Source organism: Amblyomma americanum, unplaced genomic scaffold (assembly GCF_052857255.1).
Source record: "Amblyomma americanum isolate KBUSLIRL-KWMA unplaced genomic scaffold, ASM5285725v1 scaffold_12, whole genome shotgun sequence".
Classification (NCBI taxonomy): Eukaryota; Metazoa; Arthropoda; class Arachnida; order Ixodida; family Ixodidae; genus Amblyomma; species Amblyomma americanum.
This window is the reverse complement of record NW_027526484.1, coordinates 2,267,355-2,283,429: the sequence shown is the minus strand read 5'-3', so window position 1 is coordinate 2,283,429 and position 16,075 is coordinate 2,267,355. Positions and strand designations below refer to the sequence as shown.

General features: G+C 51.8%; 1 protein-coding gene across 1 annotated transcript in view; it reads left to right on the top strand.

Annotated features, from left to right (window-relative positions):
• LOC144111883 (uncharacterized) overlaps positions 1-16,075 on the top strand; it is a 31,861-nt gene that overhangs the window by 13,702 nt on the left and 2,084 nt on the right. Inside the window, exon 3 of the mRNA XM_077644911.1 lies at positions 13,530-13,741. Within this exon, the coding sequence (XP_077501037.1) occupies positions 13,530-13,741 (212 nt within the window). The remainder of the gene's footprint in view (positions 1-13,529; positions 13,742-16,075) is intronic.

Genomic DNA, 16,075 nt, shown 5'->3' with positions numbered 1-16,075 from the left:
TCAACGTCAATTGTAAAGCCAGTCGTAGCGTCTGAACTGCCTTTGAATCGCTGTAACACCTCAGACGAGTTCCTTACCAGAAGAGGGTCATCTAAATGTAGGCCATTCAAGTGGCGTTGTAGGTAGGCACCAACTTCAGCCTGCCACGTACCTTTTTCCGAGATGATGGTCCTCAGAGGGCAGTCAGGCTTATGGATTTTGCCTGTGAAGAAGACTTCCAAGAAGCAGTCTCGGGCCTTTTCTGCCGATGATCTTATTCTATCGAGATGGAAACTTGTCAGTAGCTTCAAATCCAAAGTTTTCTGTCTGCTGGGGCGGAATTGAACCTTCTTGAAATTCTTTTCGAGCGCCACCTCAGCCTTCTCCTTGTACAAGTGGTCAGGGAGGATGACAAATCCGCCTTCTTTGTAGCTTTGCAGAGCCATAAGGTTTCCCTCCTTGAGGCGTTTAGCAATGGACACGATGGGAGGCTTAGCATGCGTGAGCGAGGCCCCACAGCGACGTAGAACATCGACGCCATCCCCAATGACTCGTGCCTTGTCTTGCTCTGGTACTCGTTGTGCCATCTGCCGCACCATAGCCAGGAGCTGGTACTTGTTTGAAGGTGGTTGAAAGCTGAATTTGGGACCCTTCTGTAGGACCTTCAAGTCCTTAGACGAGATGCATGCACCTCCGAGAACGGTGACGTTGGTCGTAGACGACTTCACTTCCTTCTTCCTTTCTGGAAGGCGCAGACGGTACTGGTGCCATAGGAATTCAGCCGATTGTGCTGCGAGCTTTTTGTACTCATAATATCTGCAGCTCACCTCCGTCGAATGTGGCCTCTGGGGCGCGAACACACCTAGCCAGTCTTGGAAAAGACGCACTTGTCTCCAGAGTTCTGACTTCAGAATCTTGCACATACGCCGAACATGCCCCCAAGACGGCTCCACAGGGCCGAACAACACTCGCACTTCGAACGGCACAATTTTCTTTTTGATATGGAACGAGAGGATCCTGGCCTTGCAAAAAGAAATAGCGATGAGGTTCACGCAGGTTATGGCTGCGTTTTGCTTGCACGAAGTACTGACCGCTGTACTGAACAACAGTAAATTCAAGGTAGAACTGAAGAAGGCGAAGGGTCCCAAATTCAGCTTTCAGCCACCTTCAAACAAGTACCAGCTCCTGGCTATGGTGCGGCAGATGGCACAACGAGTACCAGAGCAAGACAAGGCACGAGTCATTGGGGATGGCATCGATGTTCTACGTCGCTGTGGGGCCTCGCTCACGCATGCTAAGCCTCCCATCGTGTCCATTGCTAAACGCCTCAAGGAGGGAAAACATATGGCTGTGCAAAGCGACAAAGAAGGCGGATTTGTCATCCTCCCTAACCACTTGTACAAGGAGAAGGCTGAGGTAGCGCTCGAAAAGAATTTCAAGAAGGTTCAATTCCGGCCCAGCAGACAGAAAACTTTGGCTTTGAAGCTACTGACAAGTTTCCATCTCGATAGAATAAGATCATCGGCAGAAAATGCCCGAGACTGCTTCTTGGAAGTGTTCTTCACAGGCAAAACCCATAAGCCTGACTGCCCTCTGAGGACCATCATCTCGGAAAGAGGTACGTGGCAGGCTGAAGTTGGTGCCTACCTACAACGCCACTTGAATGGCCTACCTTTAGATGACCCTTTTCTGGTAAGGATCTCGTCTGAGGTGTTACAGTGATTCAAAGGCAGTTCAGACGCCACGACTGGCTTTACAATTGACGTTGAAGACTTGTTTTATTCCGTTCCGCACGGTAGTCTATACGCAGCGGTGCGCGACGTGATCCAACAGTCGGGTGAAGTGCGTTTCCAGAGCAGCTCGGGTGTGAGTAGCGACAATTTCCTTCGCCTTCTTCAGTTCTACCTTGAATCTACTGTTGTTCAGTACAGCGGTCAGTACTTCGTGCAAAAGAATGGCGCATGCATCGGGTCATCAATCGCGCCAGTCCTGTGTGATATCTACCTGGCGGCAGCCGATAAGCGCATTAGCCAGGTTCTCCCGGGTGATGTGGTCCATTTGGTCTTCCGGTATGTGGATGATTTTATGATCGTCCTCAGAAGTTGCCCACCTGGTTCTGTGGAGAGTGTCAAATTGACGCCCTTTTCAAATCCCATTTTGGGGGACTGAACTTTACATGTGAACCGCCGAGAGGCAAGGACGTTCAGTTTTTGGACGTACTTTTAGTTTTAAACAAACCCACCTCTGTTGGACGTACAACCCTCGCTCTAAGAAAGGTCTTCTTCCGCATGACAGCGCTCACTCGAAATTGATCAAGCGAGGCATTGTTTCTTCTGCCATCCAGGCAGCGCTCACAAAAAGCTGTCCCCATACGATGCAAAGCAGTGTTAACAACCAAGTGCAACGTCTTTACAGTGCTGGCTACTCACCAACACTAGTGAGTAGCGTTTTAGAGACTCTTCTCCAGAAATTGAAAGTGCAAGGCAAAGACGCAGGCAAGCTAGAACAGGCCAGACGACCTCCCTTGGCCGTCATCCCGTATCTTCACAAGCTGTCTCACAATTTAAAGAAGGTTGCAAAAAAGAAACAACGTAAACCTTGTCTTCTCAGCCCCGTGCAAATTGTCACGAGCGTGTACACTGCTGACAAATCAAAAGAAAAAGGTTTGCCCTATTAGACATGTAGAACCACTCACACATTGTGCTACATGTGTCATTTACGAGATTCCCTTGAAGTGTGGACGCGTGTATATTGGGCAAACCGGCAGGTGTCTCAACGAGAGATTGTTTGAACACCGCCGGAGGGTCCGTAACAAAAGCGGCGGGCACCTGGACGACCATTGCAAGTCTTGCAAAGGGTGCGTACCATGTCACACGCGCACGGTTGTCAGAGCACGGGCGCGGACAGAAATTGAAAGGGTCATCATTGAGGCAAGGATGATAGCCAAAGCTGGAGACAAGTGCGTCAGCACGCCTTCAATTTTAATTACAGACAAGGAGTCCAGTTTTCTAGGCCCACTATAAACACGTCTGCTTTTAATTCTTGTTCTAGAGAACTTTCAACTTTTTTGACTCAGTTTGACTGTGAACGGTTGACTCAGCTTTTGCGTTGCGTTTTGTATTGTTTTGTTATGCGTTTGGCCCCGACCCTGCTTTTAGCTTCGTCTTTTACTTAGTGTTCGGTGACTATAGTGTTATTTTCGTTTACGTTTTGCCTCGTGCTGCATTGGCGGCAAAGGTCGCTGACTGATCATTTTTCATGCGTGCACCTTACGGTTCGTCGTGGTCCTCTCGGTTTTATCACTTTGATATTGTGTACTTCGTTTTGTTTTTTGTATTAGATAGTTGAACGCGTTTGCTATTTTCTTGGTCACGTGGGTGTTGGACTGCGTTATATAAGCTGCTCATCTTTCTGAATAAATGTGTTGGTAGTCAGCGCCCTGTCCTGTCCACTTCTGTTCGTCCTTGTTTTTTTCGCGCTGCATTCTTTTACCATGTTCACTGACCAACAAGCCCAAACAGCCGCTTTAGTTCATCAGATATATAACAGTTGCGAGGTAGGCACTACCCACGTAAGCAGCAGGTTGGACAGCCGTCGCCGTAGCTGAGTTGGTAGAGCACCTGGCGCGATATTCCGAGGTCGTAGGTTCGGATCCCATCGGCGGCATGGTTTTTTATATAAGTAATATGCGCTATAAGTAATTTTCTTTAAGCGACAGATTAATGTATGTACTACTGTCACGTTCATCAGCACTACAAATAAAAAAAATGGATATTCCTCTAGGCACTTTGGATTCGGTGATTGTTTGTTTCCTTCACATGTTTGTCAAACGAGGCCCTCATTTCATGTTCCTTGTCTGCTATATATTGACACAGTGCATTCCGCCTTTTCGCTTAGCGCTGACTTGAAGCACGCGCCGTCTTGAAGAAGAGGAAGCGGAGGTGTCAGCGATCTTGAGCTGTGGTGCAGACGTTCGTCGGATCCTGCGTTCCTGTGTTCAGTGATCACCGCATTCAGCGTGACAGTTTGGTGGAGGTGCTGGGTAGTGCACCCCATGCTCAAGACCCCTCCAAGAGGCCGGGACTCCAGCCCGCTTGACACCTTGAGAGTCGAAGTTACGCCCACCCATCAAAGTAGCCGGCGGCTGCAAGGACTGCAACCAGAGTTCGGGCCTCTGCAGTCTCGTCCGACCGCCAGGAAACTGACCTCAGCGAGACCATCAGTGCCCACAAACACCCCCGTCAGTATGCCGGATGCCATCTCTTTGCCGTCTGTCGTGCTGCAGCAGCCACGCGAACCACCCACCTTTCAAGGTTTCCCAGGTGAGGACCCGGAGAACTGGCTCGAGAAGTTCGAGAGCATAGCCCAATACAACAGGTGGGCTGACAACTCGAAGCTGCAGCACGTGTTTTTTTCACTGGAGGGTGCAGCTCGTATTTGGTTTGAGAACCGAGAAGCCACAATAACAACATGGGGCTCCTTCAGTTTTTGCAGGCTTTTACCACCGTCCTCAGGAAAGAACGTTCCGAGCTGCTCCTCCAGACACGCGTCCAACTACCAAATGAGACCGTCCTCGTTTACTCCGAGGACATGGCGAAGCTCTTCCGCCGGGCTGATCCCAACATGTCCGAAGAGAAGAAGCTGCGTTTTCTTATGAGGGGCATCAAGGAGCAGATCTTCGCTGGGTTAGCTCGAAGCCCGCCCAAAACGGTCGCCGAATTTGTTTCCGGAGCCACTACGATGGAAAAGATGCTCGACATGAGATCCAGACAGAACGAGCGTCCGCCGTCGCTGATGTCTACCAGCGGTGTCGATGCTTCTAGCCACGACATCCCTCGGGAAACCATCCGAACCGTAGTACGCGGAGAGGTTCAAAAGCTCTTTCCAGCCCCGGAGTCGCCGCAAGTTTCTTCCATTTCGGACATTATTCGGGAAGAGGTCCAACAGGCGTTCACGCCGCCAGCCCCTCTTCACCCGAACACAACACCCCAGATGATGATGTACGCCGCAGCCGTTCGCCGTCCACCGCCGCCTCCAAGTCGCCCGGATGCACCTGGCCACATTCACCGCCAACCACACCCACCTCACCCTTCTCAGGTTCTCCCTCGGTAGAGCGACGTCTGGTGTACCGCCGATTATCGCGCTCTGTGCTATCACTGCGGCGGGCCCGGTCACGTCTACCGCAACTGTCGTTACCGACGTATGGGTCTGCAGGGATATCGTGTCGATGCGCCCCGACCGCAGCGTGGTCAATGGCCTCCAGAAATAAGCGATTACCTGGCCGCGACACCCGAAGCACCACACTGCTATGCCCGGTCGCCGTCTCCACGTCGTTTCTCGTCTCCGCGACGTTTTTCCGCCGAAATTTCGCGTGGAAGGTCTCCTAGTCCCCGTCGGGAAAACTAGAAGCGGCAACCTTTGGGGGCAAGGTTGCTCACCTGCGACATGTCCAAGATCCTCCACTGCTGCACAAACATGACCGACCGCTTATACGACGAACCGATGATCACCAGACCGATAACACGCCTCGCCGCATCAATTCTTCGCCGCAACGAAACCGCCTGGTGCCGCACCGCAGCCGTGAGCGGACTCCGCGACGTTCCCGTACACCCACGACTACAACTGCTGATCTGAACATTTCAATCGACGGTACCGACGTTACCGCACTTGTGGACACCGGCGCCGACTACTCGGTAATCAGTGGACCTTTTGCCGCGACTCTGAAAAAGGTGACCACACCTTGGACGGGCCCACAGCTTCGTACTGCCGGGGGTCATTTGATCGCCCCAGCTGGCACGTGCACATCACGATTAACCATCGAAGAGGACACGTACCTGGCCACCTTCGTCGTACTCGACCAGTGTTCCCGGGACGTAACCCTCGGAATGGATTTTTTGACAGAAAATGGCGCGGTCATTGACCTTAAATCGAAGTCAGTGACGTTCTCCACCGACAACGTAACCCACAGTGCTTTCGAACGTCCCGCGGCTCTTTCCATCCTTGATGACGTCACCATTCCACCCCGTTCGAGCGTTGTGGTCTCTGTCGGCGTGAAGACGCTGCGAAAGTTTGAAGGTGTCGTCGAAAGCAAACCAATTATGCTTTTCGACCGGTGCCTTGCGGTCGCCAGAGGGGTCGTTTACCTCGAAAACGGAGAAACCAAAGTCCTGCTTACGAATTTTGGCAGTGAGCACCAACATCTTAGCCTTCGGACTACTGTGGCCCACGTTCATGGTATCGCCGACATTCGACGAGCTCCCAGTCTTGCCATGGTGTCGTCAACAGAAGTTCACACCGGGGTTCCCGACTTCCAGTACGACATTAACCCCGCACTTTCGCCGCAGCAGGGAGGCCAAGTAGAAACTCTTCTCCAGGGGTACGGCGATACCTTCTAGACTTTTTCCCGCGTCGGCAGAACACACTTGGCCAAGCATCGGATAATTACGGATGACGCCGTGCACCCTCTCAGACAGTCACCTTACCGCGTGTCTTCCACGGAACGCGCCGCAATCAGCCGTAAAGTTAAGAAGATGCTTCGAGACGACGTCATTCAGCCCTCTCGCAGTCCCTGGGCGGCACTTGTCGTCCTCGTGAAGAAAAAAGATGGTACACTGCGGTTTTGTGTGGTCTACCGTCGCCTAAACAAAGTAACTAAAAAAGATGTTTATCCCCTTCCTCGAATCGACGATGCTGTCGATCGCCTCTGCTATGCAAAATATTTCTCATCCATGGACCTCAAATCAGGATATTGGCAAATCGAAGTAGATGAACGGGACCGAGAAAAAACCGCATTGTTTACTACGGAGGGGCTCTATGAGTTTAAGGCAATGCCATTTGGTTTGTTCTCTGCACCGGCGACGTTCCAACGGCTGATGGACACAGTTCTGGCAGACCTGAAGTGGCAGACATGCCTCGTCTACCTTGATGACGTTGTGTGTTCGCCCCAACTTTCGAGGAGCACCTTCGGCGCCTTGAAGTTGTGCTGCAAGCCATGAAGTCTTCTGGGCTAACGTTAAAAAATGAGAAATGCCGCTTTGCTTACACTGAGCTAAAGTTCTTTGGTCACGTCGTCAGTTGCGAGGGAGTTCGGCCGGACCCGGACAAAACCAATGCTATTGCCAATTTCCCTCCACCGCAGGACCAAAAGGAAGTCCGCCGCTTTCTAGGATTATGTGCCTACTACTGTCGCTTTGTGAAAGATTTCGCTCAAATCGCCGAGCCCCTGACGCGTTTGACAAGGACAGACACGCCTTTCACGTGGGATGCCCCTCAAGCACAAGCATTTGAAACTCTTCAACGCCACCTGCAATGACCTCCAGTTCTGGCTCACTTCGACGAAAACGCAGATACGGAGCTTCATACTGACGCAAGCAACGTAGTCCTGGGTGCCGTTCTGGTTCAAATCCACAGCAGTCGAGAGCGAGTCATCGCTTACGCCAGCCTCTCTTTGTCTCGCGCTGAAGCTAACTACTCAGCAACTAAGAAAGAGTGTTTAGCGATCGTGCGGGCGACGTCGAAATTTCGACCCTACCTTTATGGAAAACGTTTTACTGTAGTTACGGACCATCATGCCTTGTGTTGGCTTGCGACCCTCAAAGATCCATCAGCCCGCCTTGTCAGATGGAGTCTGCGCCTCCAAGAATACGACATGACAGTGGCGTACAAGTCGGGCCGGAAACACTCGGATGCCGATTGCCTCTCGCGTGCCCCCATCGAATCCCCAACGGAGGACGGAAACTACGACGACGACATCACCTTAAAGGCGATCAGTGCAACGAGCCTTGCTGACAAACAATACGCCGACCCAGAACTTCGCGACCTCATTGAGTTTCTTAACGGGACCCGCCCGACTGCCCCGAAGGCTTTCAAGCGCTCGGTAGGGTCTCTCTGCGTTCGCCATGGTGTCCTCGTAAAGAAAAATTTCGTCGCAAACAATCAGCAATACCTTATTGTTATACCGACGAGCCTAAGGGACGAAATCCTTCAAGCTTCACACGATGAACCGACTTCTGGACATTTGGGTGTAGCCCGCACGCTTGAAAGAATCAAAGAGAAGTATTACTGGCCCCGCCTTCATTCGGACGTTACACACTACGTCAGAACGTGCCGAGGCTGTCAGCGTCGCAAAGCGCCCTCAACAAAACCTGCTGGATTCTTAAAGCCTATAGCACCACCATCGCGGCCTTTCCAGCAGATCGGGATGGACATGCTGGGCCCATTCCCTTTCTCAATCGGGAATCAAGTGGGTCATCGTGGCAACTGACTATCTGACCCGATACGCAGAAACATCAGCTCTGCCAAGTGCCACAGCCCTTGACGTAGCAAAATTTTTCATCCATCAGATCGTTTTGCGACACGGTGCCCCGGAGACCCTAATCACCGACAGGGGTACAGCTTTCATGGCTGACCTCCTGCAGCAGATTTTACTCCACAGCCATACAGACCACCGAAGGACGACATCCTACCACCCTCAGACGAACGGTTTAACGGAACGCTTAAACGAAACGCTAGGTGACATGTTCTCCATGTATGTCGACGTTAAGCACAAAACTTGGGACGAAGTGCTCCCATACGTCACCTTTGCATACAATATGGCCGTTCAGGAAACGACAACCATGCCACCGTTCCGTTTCGTTTACGGCCGCGACGTGACCACGATGCTAGACGCCATGTTACCGCATGTGGACGACATCGACCCGAATGCGGATCTTCACACCTTCCTGCACCTCGCTGAAGAGGCTCGTCAGCTGGCCAGGGTGAGGATTCTCGACCAACAATGCCGAGATGCCCAACACTATAACCTCCGACGCCGTGATGCTCGGTACCCATCAGGAGACCGTGTGTGGGTCTGGTTTCCCATTCGCCGACGCGTACTTAGCGAAAAGCTCCTCTGCCGGTATTTTAGACCTTACAAAATCATCAGGCCACTTGGAGACCTGAACTATGAGGTCGTTCCTGACGGCTTTCAGAAGACTCGGCACTCCCAGCACCCTGAGGTGGTACACGTTGTCCGCCTCAAGCCTTACCACGAGCGGTAGCGCTAGAGCTGGACATACGGCCGCACAACACGTGAACTTCCCTTGGTGAACTTTTTTTTTTCAACACGCCGGCTACGCATCGGGACGATGCTCTTTTTTTCCGGGGGCCAGTGACACAGTGCATTCCGCATTTTCACTTAGCGCTGACCTGAATCACGCGCCGTCTCGAAGAAGAGGAAGCGGAGGTGTCAGCGATCTTGAGCTGTGGTGCAGACGTTCGTCGGATCCTGCGTTCCTGTCTTCAGGGATCACCGCATTCACGCGTGACAATATATATATATATATATATATATATATATATATATATATATATATATATATATATATATATATATATATATATATATATATATATATATATATATGTGTGTGTTTAAGTATACTGACGCACGCTTAAGAACTGACGTTTCGATCGATTGGGGACCATTCTTGTTCAGAGAGAATATATATATTGTAGGGTTGAATTAGGGAGATAAGTACGTTCTCCCCACTCAATCGCGGCTGACACTGTTCAAAGCCGCCCGGACCCCACCCCGTGATCGCGTACGCTACCGAGCGCTCGCCGAACACGGCGGGCCTTGCTCTGGGGGAGTAAAGGAATGACACATTGGCTGACACAGACATTTATTGCTACAGAAACAATGCCAGCTAGCAACAAGGTACGCTAATGAATCAAGGTCGTCCGACTCACCAGCAAGATTCCGAGCGAATGTTCGCCCGCGCTAGAGCAAGGGATATATACTCCGAAGGCCGGACGGGACGAGTAGGGGAGCCTGTCTCCCCGTCGCTTCCTCGCCCCGCCGGCGAAGAACGGAGCCGCGAGCGACACGTCCGATCGCGCCGACGATCCCAGCCGAAGCGCCCCATGCCCCCTCTCCCTCGCGCGGGCTTTGGCAGCCTCGCGCGCAGCGATGCTGGCGCCCTCTCTTGCCAGTTAATGTAACTGACAAGGGAATGCGCTTTGCCTCAAGGTGAGACTGCCGCTGCACGGTGCCTCGCGAGAAAGCAAACTCAGGGGGCAGCAGGGCAGGTCCCCACTTCCCCCCAAACTTAAATAGACCCACGCGCCTGAAAGTACATGCTATGGAGGAGTCTCCTGGTCTTCATGTCCTTGAGGCACGTCTTGCAGCGGAGGTCACGCCGACTTCCGCGGTGTTCCGAAGGCGGCGTGAAGGTCTCCGCTGGGACGACTCGTATGGCCCGCGGACTACCGTGTCCGCAGGCCCGCGAATCGAAGGCCGGTGGGAAAACTGCAGGCCAGGATCCTGCAGTAGTCGTTAGGGCAGCAGCAGCCGGAGGTGACTGCTGACTGGTCTCGCCACAGCTGCCCCGGATGGATGCGGCGAACAGTATACAATCCGCTCCGTCGCAGCAGGTGGCAGCGAGACGATGTGCACCGGACAGCAAGCCTGGGTGGCTCCACCGGATCTGCAAAATTGCCGAAACGCTCTCGGCGTGCCTTTAACGTAGGTCACGGGAGGGGAAGTGGCATCCGCAAGGGCCTCGTGGCACAATGCCTAACTCGCTAGCAAAACGTGTCGGTGGCTGTGCAAGCGCAAAGTTCGAGTGAACAAAGCCCTTTCTTGAGTTGAACGAGACTGCTCAGTTCGTGCGAGGTTACAAAAAAAACAGACGGGCAGCAAAATGTGCCCCCTCTCAACGACACGGTCCGGTGGTCGTGTCTCTTTTAACGTGGTGCAGGCAGCTCCGAAAAGCCTCAGGCCTAGCTACCACTCCGACAACGATCGTGACCACAACAAAGACCCGAAACGGGTTATGTGCGCGCAGCCGCGAGGAGACGTCAGCTTTGTGGGGTGGTCCTACCCCGCTCACTGCACAAAGCAGCTTCTGAGCGGTCGGCGCCCACCGCATCGGACGGGGTCGGAGCGCCCGGTGCCGAGCTGCAATACCAGCGAGCTCGTAGAGGCACCCGTGGCCTCAGGCCACCCGGCACCCGGAGCCGCGACTCGCATAGCCGAAAAAGAGACAGAAGACAAAGTATATACAGAAGCTCGGACCACCCACGCGGCTTCCGTACTCACTCGCTTCGGGCTCGGCGACTCCGCGGGCGCTAGGCCTCGCGCTCCCTCGATGCGGACCAAGTGATTCTCATGAAGAAACTCCAGGGAAATCTTAATTAAAAATGTGCTGAGCATGTCGAAAAGTTCAAACATGCTGCAGCGCAATACACCTCGCACTAAAGAAAGCATGCCGCAGGTCCTAGCGATCAAAATTCACTCTAGGCCTAGCACTTGTCAAGTCCGGACAAAGAACGTTCCTCGAACCGAACCGACAGTCGTCCAATGTTCTAAGAACAGGCCCCACGTTGTGCTGCCAGATGTGGGGGTTTGATTTTGGGAGACAAGTACGTTCTCCCCACTCAATCGCGGCTGACACGGTTCAAAGGCGCCCGAACCCACCCCGTAATCGCGTACGCTACCGCGCGCTCGCCGACCACGGCGGGCCTTGCTCTGGGGGAACAAAAGTACGACACATTAGTGGACACAAACAGGCATTTATTGCTACAGAAACAATAACGCCAGCTAGCAACAAGGTATGCTAATGAATCAAGGTCGTCCGACTCACCAGCAAGGTTCCGAGCGAATGTTCGCCCGCGCTAGGGCAAGGGATATATACTCCGAAGGCCGTACGGGACAAGTACGGGAGCCTGTCTCCACGTCGCTTCCTCGCCCCGCCGGCGAAGAGCGGAGCCGCGAGAGACACGTCCGATCACGCCGACGATTCCAGCCGAAGCGCCCCATGCCCCCTCTCCCGCGCGCGGGCTTTGGCAGTCTCGCGCGCAGCGATGCTGGCGCCCTCTTTTGCCAGTTAATGTAACTGACAAGGGCATGCGCTCAGCCTCGAGGTGAGACTGCCGCTGCACGGTGCCTCGCGGGAAAGTACACTCAGGGGGCCGTAGCTCAGTTGGTAAGAGCACCGGACGCAATATTCGGAGGTCGTGGGTTCGGATCCCACCGGCGGCATGGTTGTTTTTTCTGCTGCTTTATAAGTAATTTTCTTTAAACCGATTGATTCGCACTACAAATAAAAAAAAAAGATTAAAAACATTCCCCCATGCCCCTTGGTTTCCGTGACTGTTGGCTTCCTTAATATGCTTGTCAAACGAGCCCCTCATTTCCTTTACCTTTTCTGCTAATATATATATATATATATATATATATATATATATATATATATATATATTAGCAGAAAAGGTAAAGGAAATGAGGGGCTCGTTTATACCTGCCTACCTGCCGGGGCATGTGGTAGCTCAGTTAAACGCGAGATGTTGCTCAGGAGTAGCAACCTGGGATTCAACTCAAGCCAATAAACAACCAAAGTTCCATCAGGCCAGCACATGCCAAAGAAGGGCAGTGGCGCATCGCTTAACCACTTCACCACTGCACCAGCTGTGGTATGAGGACTCCCACGGATCTATAATGTTAAGGAGAGAATGACCTATTGCGCATAGATGGGCATTAATCCTTTATCGCTAACCTTACAATGCTTTCCGTGAACACTAGATCTGAACAACGGAACTGAAGTGAAAACCGAAGTGCTAGCGCAATTAATTTGTATTTGGCGTAACTACGGAAATCAACGATCTTTTCATACGTTGTTGCTGCTGTTTTATGTTTTCTATGCACTAATAACAGCTCACTTAGCAGGAAGAACAGCAGTTTCTTCATCATCAGAGAAAAGCGTGTTTTTAAGAGCATTTATTATGGAAACCACTTCATCTATTGAAGCAGGCGACAAAAATATATAATCCGCAGCTGGAAAAAAATATGGAGCTTCTGTTCTGGCCCCGGAGCTCAAATGGAGCCATGGTGAGCTCCAGTACCTATAAAGTCATCATTAAGTATACTGGCAGGTGAGAACCCGCGTAAATATCCGCATTGGTACGTAGTTCAGAACGAAAGTCATATTTTTACCCCTTCTCGCAGTATTAATGGGTTGTCAGAGCGATTTAAGTTTGTGCAAGATGGATCAAAACTTGTTACTATAGAAAGAAGACTGCCTGCAAATGCTACAGATATTTGTAATTAATTAAGTAATGCAGAAACCGAAATGTATCACAACCTAGAGGATTTCACGGATTTCGCGCGTCTCTCCCAAAAGAACGAAATATGGAGCGACGCGGCACATACAGTGGTACGCTAGGTGAACATCTTTAGTAGCGGTAATCGTTATTCAGAGGACACACAGAGTTAATGCACTGATGCGTCTGAGCAATGTCACAAGTTTTGTGCCACAGGATTGAGACATTTGTGAAACAATCGCTTGGCACATCTCGAAAAACTGTATTCAAACTTTTCTATAGCTTCCTTCTTTGGGTTCTAAAGAATTCGAAAAAAAAAATGACTTGACCACTTTTCCTGTGCCTGGTAAAGGTGTAAAACAGACTTCGCAGCCAAAATTTGTGCGTTATTTCTCTCAGCAGGGTACAGCAGTAGGACTACGGGGAAAAGATTTTCCACTTGATCTGAGAAATTCTTCTGTTATGCGCAGTGATTGACGCCACCGGAAAGTACCCTAGCGGACTTCTGACGTCTGCCCGGGCAAACTTGGGTGCCTTCGACAAATGCGTAGAGACTGTGGGGCACAATGAATTCGGTCAGAAGACAGCGCGGGGCCAGTACTGCAACGTGGTGGCATACGGCGGAAACAAAACCGACCTAGACGACCTCATCGCAGCAGCTATGTCTATTACACATACACGGGTGAGAAGTACGCCTGCTAGATAGTTCGAAATTATTCGGAGGTTATATGGTCGCTCCACTAAATCGTCATTCATTACCCAGGTACGGAAAAAAAGTTTAAAAAATTGACTGTGGTTTAGTTCTGGTAAACCCATGTTGAATTGCGAAAGCTTCGTTTCCTCGGCACGTCGTCCACACAGCGTCTCATTCCGACGCTCTCGAGAATTCAAACCGGTCTCTTCCGCAGTTGAAGAGTCACTCCGGGACGTGGCACGACTTCTTCAGGCCGCATCTTCGTTACGACGCTTCTCGAGTCGTGCGGCGCGTTCTTCTGCCGTCTCCTCAGCACGTTGTCTCTTCCTCGCTTCGTTCTTTCGTTCTTGTCTCTCTTTCGCGCTCTCCATAACGACTACAATGCACTGAGGCCACGGAGCAAGACTATATAGGAGGTTAAACTCCCGTCAGCGCGAGCGAGCGCAGGCGACCAGATAAAAGAGAGTTTTAGTTTCACGTACGTAGAGGGTTCACGTACGCAAATGTGAGAAGTCTACGTAGCCTGCACGCAGGTCGTTTGAAACCCTTATAGTTACACTTACGCGACACACGCCGCGCGTTATTCCTATCGCCATCTACTAGAAAACACAGACACTGGTTGTAGCCTAAATCATCCAAGACAGGTCTTTAAGCCAGGCCATTCGGTCTGTCCTCGTGTTTGGCAGTTTGGCTATGTTTGGCTGGTTTGGGGCTCCCTCAGTTCGTGATTTCGCGAGACCGTTGCTATGACGACGACCAACGCTACTCCGTCAGGCTTAAGAGCTGAAAAATCGCCCTTCTGTCTGAAAAACAAAAGCAAGTTGACGCTTGAAACCTTTTGCTAGGGTAAGAATGGACAAATCGAAGGCGAATACAACAGTTTAGAACACGATATCGCTTCGAGGGACTAGCGACGAAGCTGTTATTGCTGTGAAGCGGCGGACAGGGCGCCGCCATGTTTGTCAACGCTACGTACGCAAGGAACGCAAAGACCGCAACGTAAAAATCCGAATCTCACGTACGTACGTGAGACTCGCGCATACCCTTTGCGTTCTGCGCATGCGCACTGGTCACCCGTAAGAGCTCTACGTACGTGAAGCCTCTACGTACATGAAACTAAAACTCTCTAAAGTCACAATTGTATGCGCCGACGGGACCGCATGCAGTGGCGCCATGCGGCACCTTGTTGAAGCCGCAGCGAAACAAAAATGCAGCGCCCGGGCTGGCAGCTCCGGCGCGCTCTCCGGCAGTGCATGCTCAAAGCAGACGACAAGCAGACGACACGGGTGTTTGCTTCAGCGGGCACGCCATGACGTTGTATTTCTGAGCCCTTAAGTCATACAGCAACAGTTCTTGTCGGTGTCTGTTTAAGGTCCGTAATACTAACAGCGTTGCTACGCGCAGTGCGGCCTCCTTCGGAATTTGCTAGAATAAGATGGGAGGCAGGTGTTCTGTTCGAAATTGCAAAAGCGGTTACAAGTGTGTCAGGGAGAAGGTGAGCGAGGTGAGAAGTTGTAGCCGCTTGTTTCCTTCTCGACTGGCGTGTAGTCATAAACGCTGCGCCGTACGACGCCCGCGTTCTCCTTCGGTAGATGAAACTTAGCGTGGTCACATACTCGACGAACATGAAGGCATGTTTGCCTTCGACGAATGCCAACAGCGCTTACACCCATCCAATCAAAGTCATCGCGCCGGTGTCAAACAAAAGCCCTGCTTAAAACCAGAAGCTACAGGTCATCTTATAGCGGTCATGGAAAAGAACACGTTTTATTTTTTACTGTGCTCAAATGGTTGAAGCCTAGCACCAGTTTATCTTCGGGCTACCAGCGGTAAAAAACCACGCGTGAGTGCTCTCAATAGAAGTCGGGCACTCGCGGCCGAACGGGAGCAACGCGTTCGACCGGTTGCCTTGGCAACCGAAACGGCCGCTAGGCGCCGCCAGCATGATAGTGGCGCCGCGGGCTTCTGACCTTATCTGGTGGCGGCAGACAGCGGTGTTTTCACTCCTGTATAGTCTTCCTCCGTGATTGAGGCGAAGCGCATATATATATATATATATATACACATCTGGTGGAGTGAACGGCGACGGCAGCGGCGTCGACGGCGGCGCCATCTGTTGGAGAGCGCCTGCGGTGTTGCTAGCCAACGGCGGCTCAAGCTCGTTCGGCGGCCACGGCAAATGGCACACGGCGTACGGCATACGGCACATGGCATACGGCATACGGTATACGGCTGAAGTGCGCGACGAGCCGAAATGGCTCTCTGGTTGGCGTAGTAAAGCATTCGCTTAACTTCCTCGTGCAGAAATCTAACAGGACAACC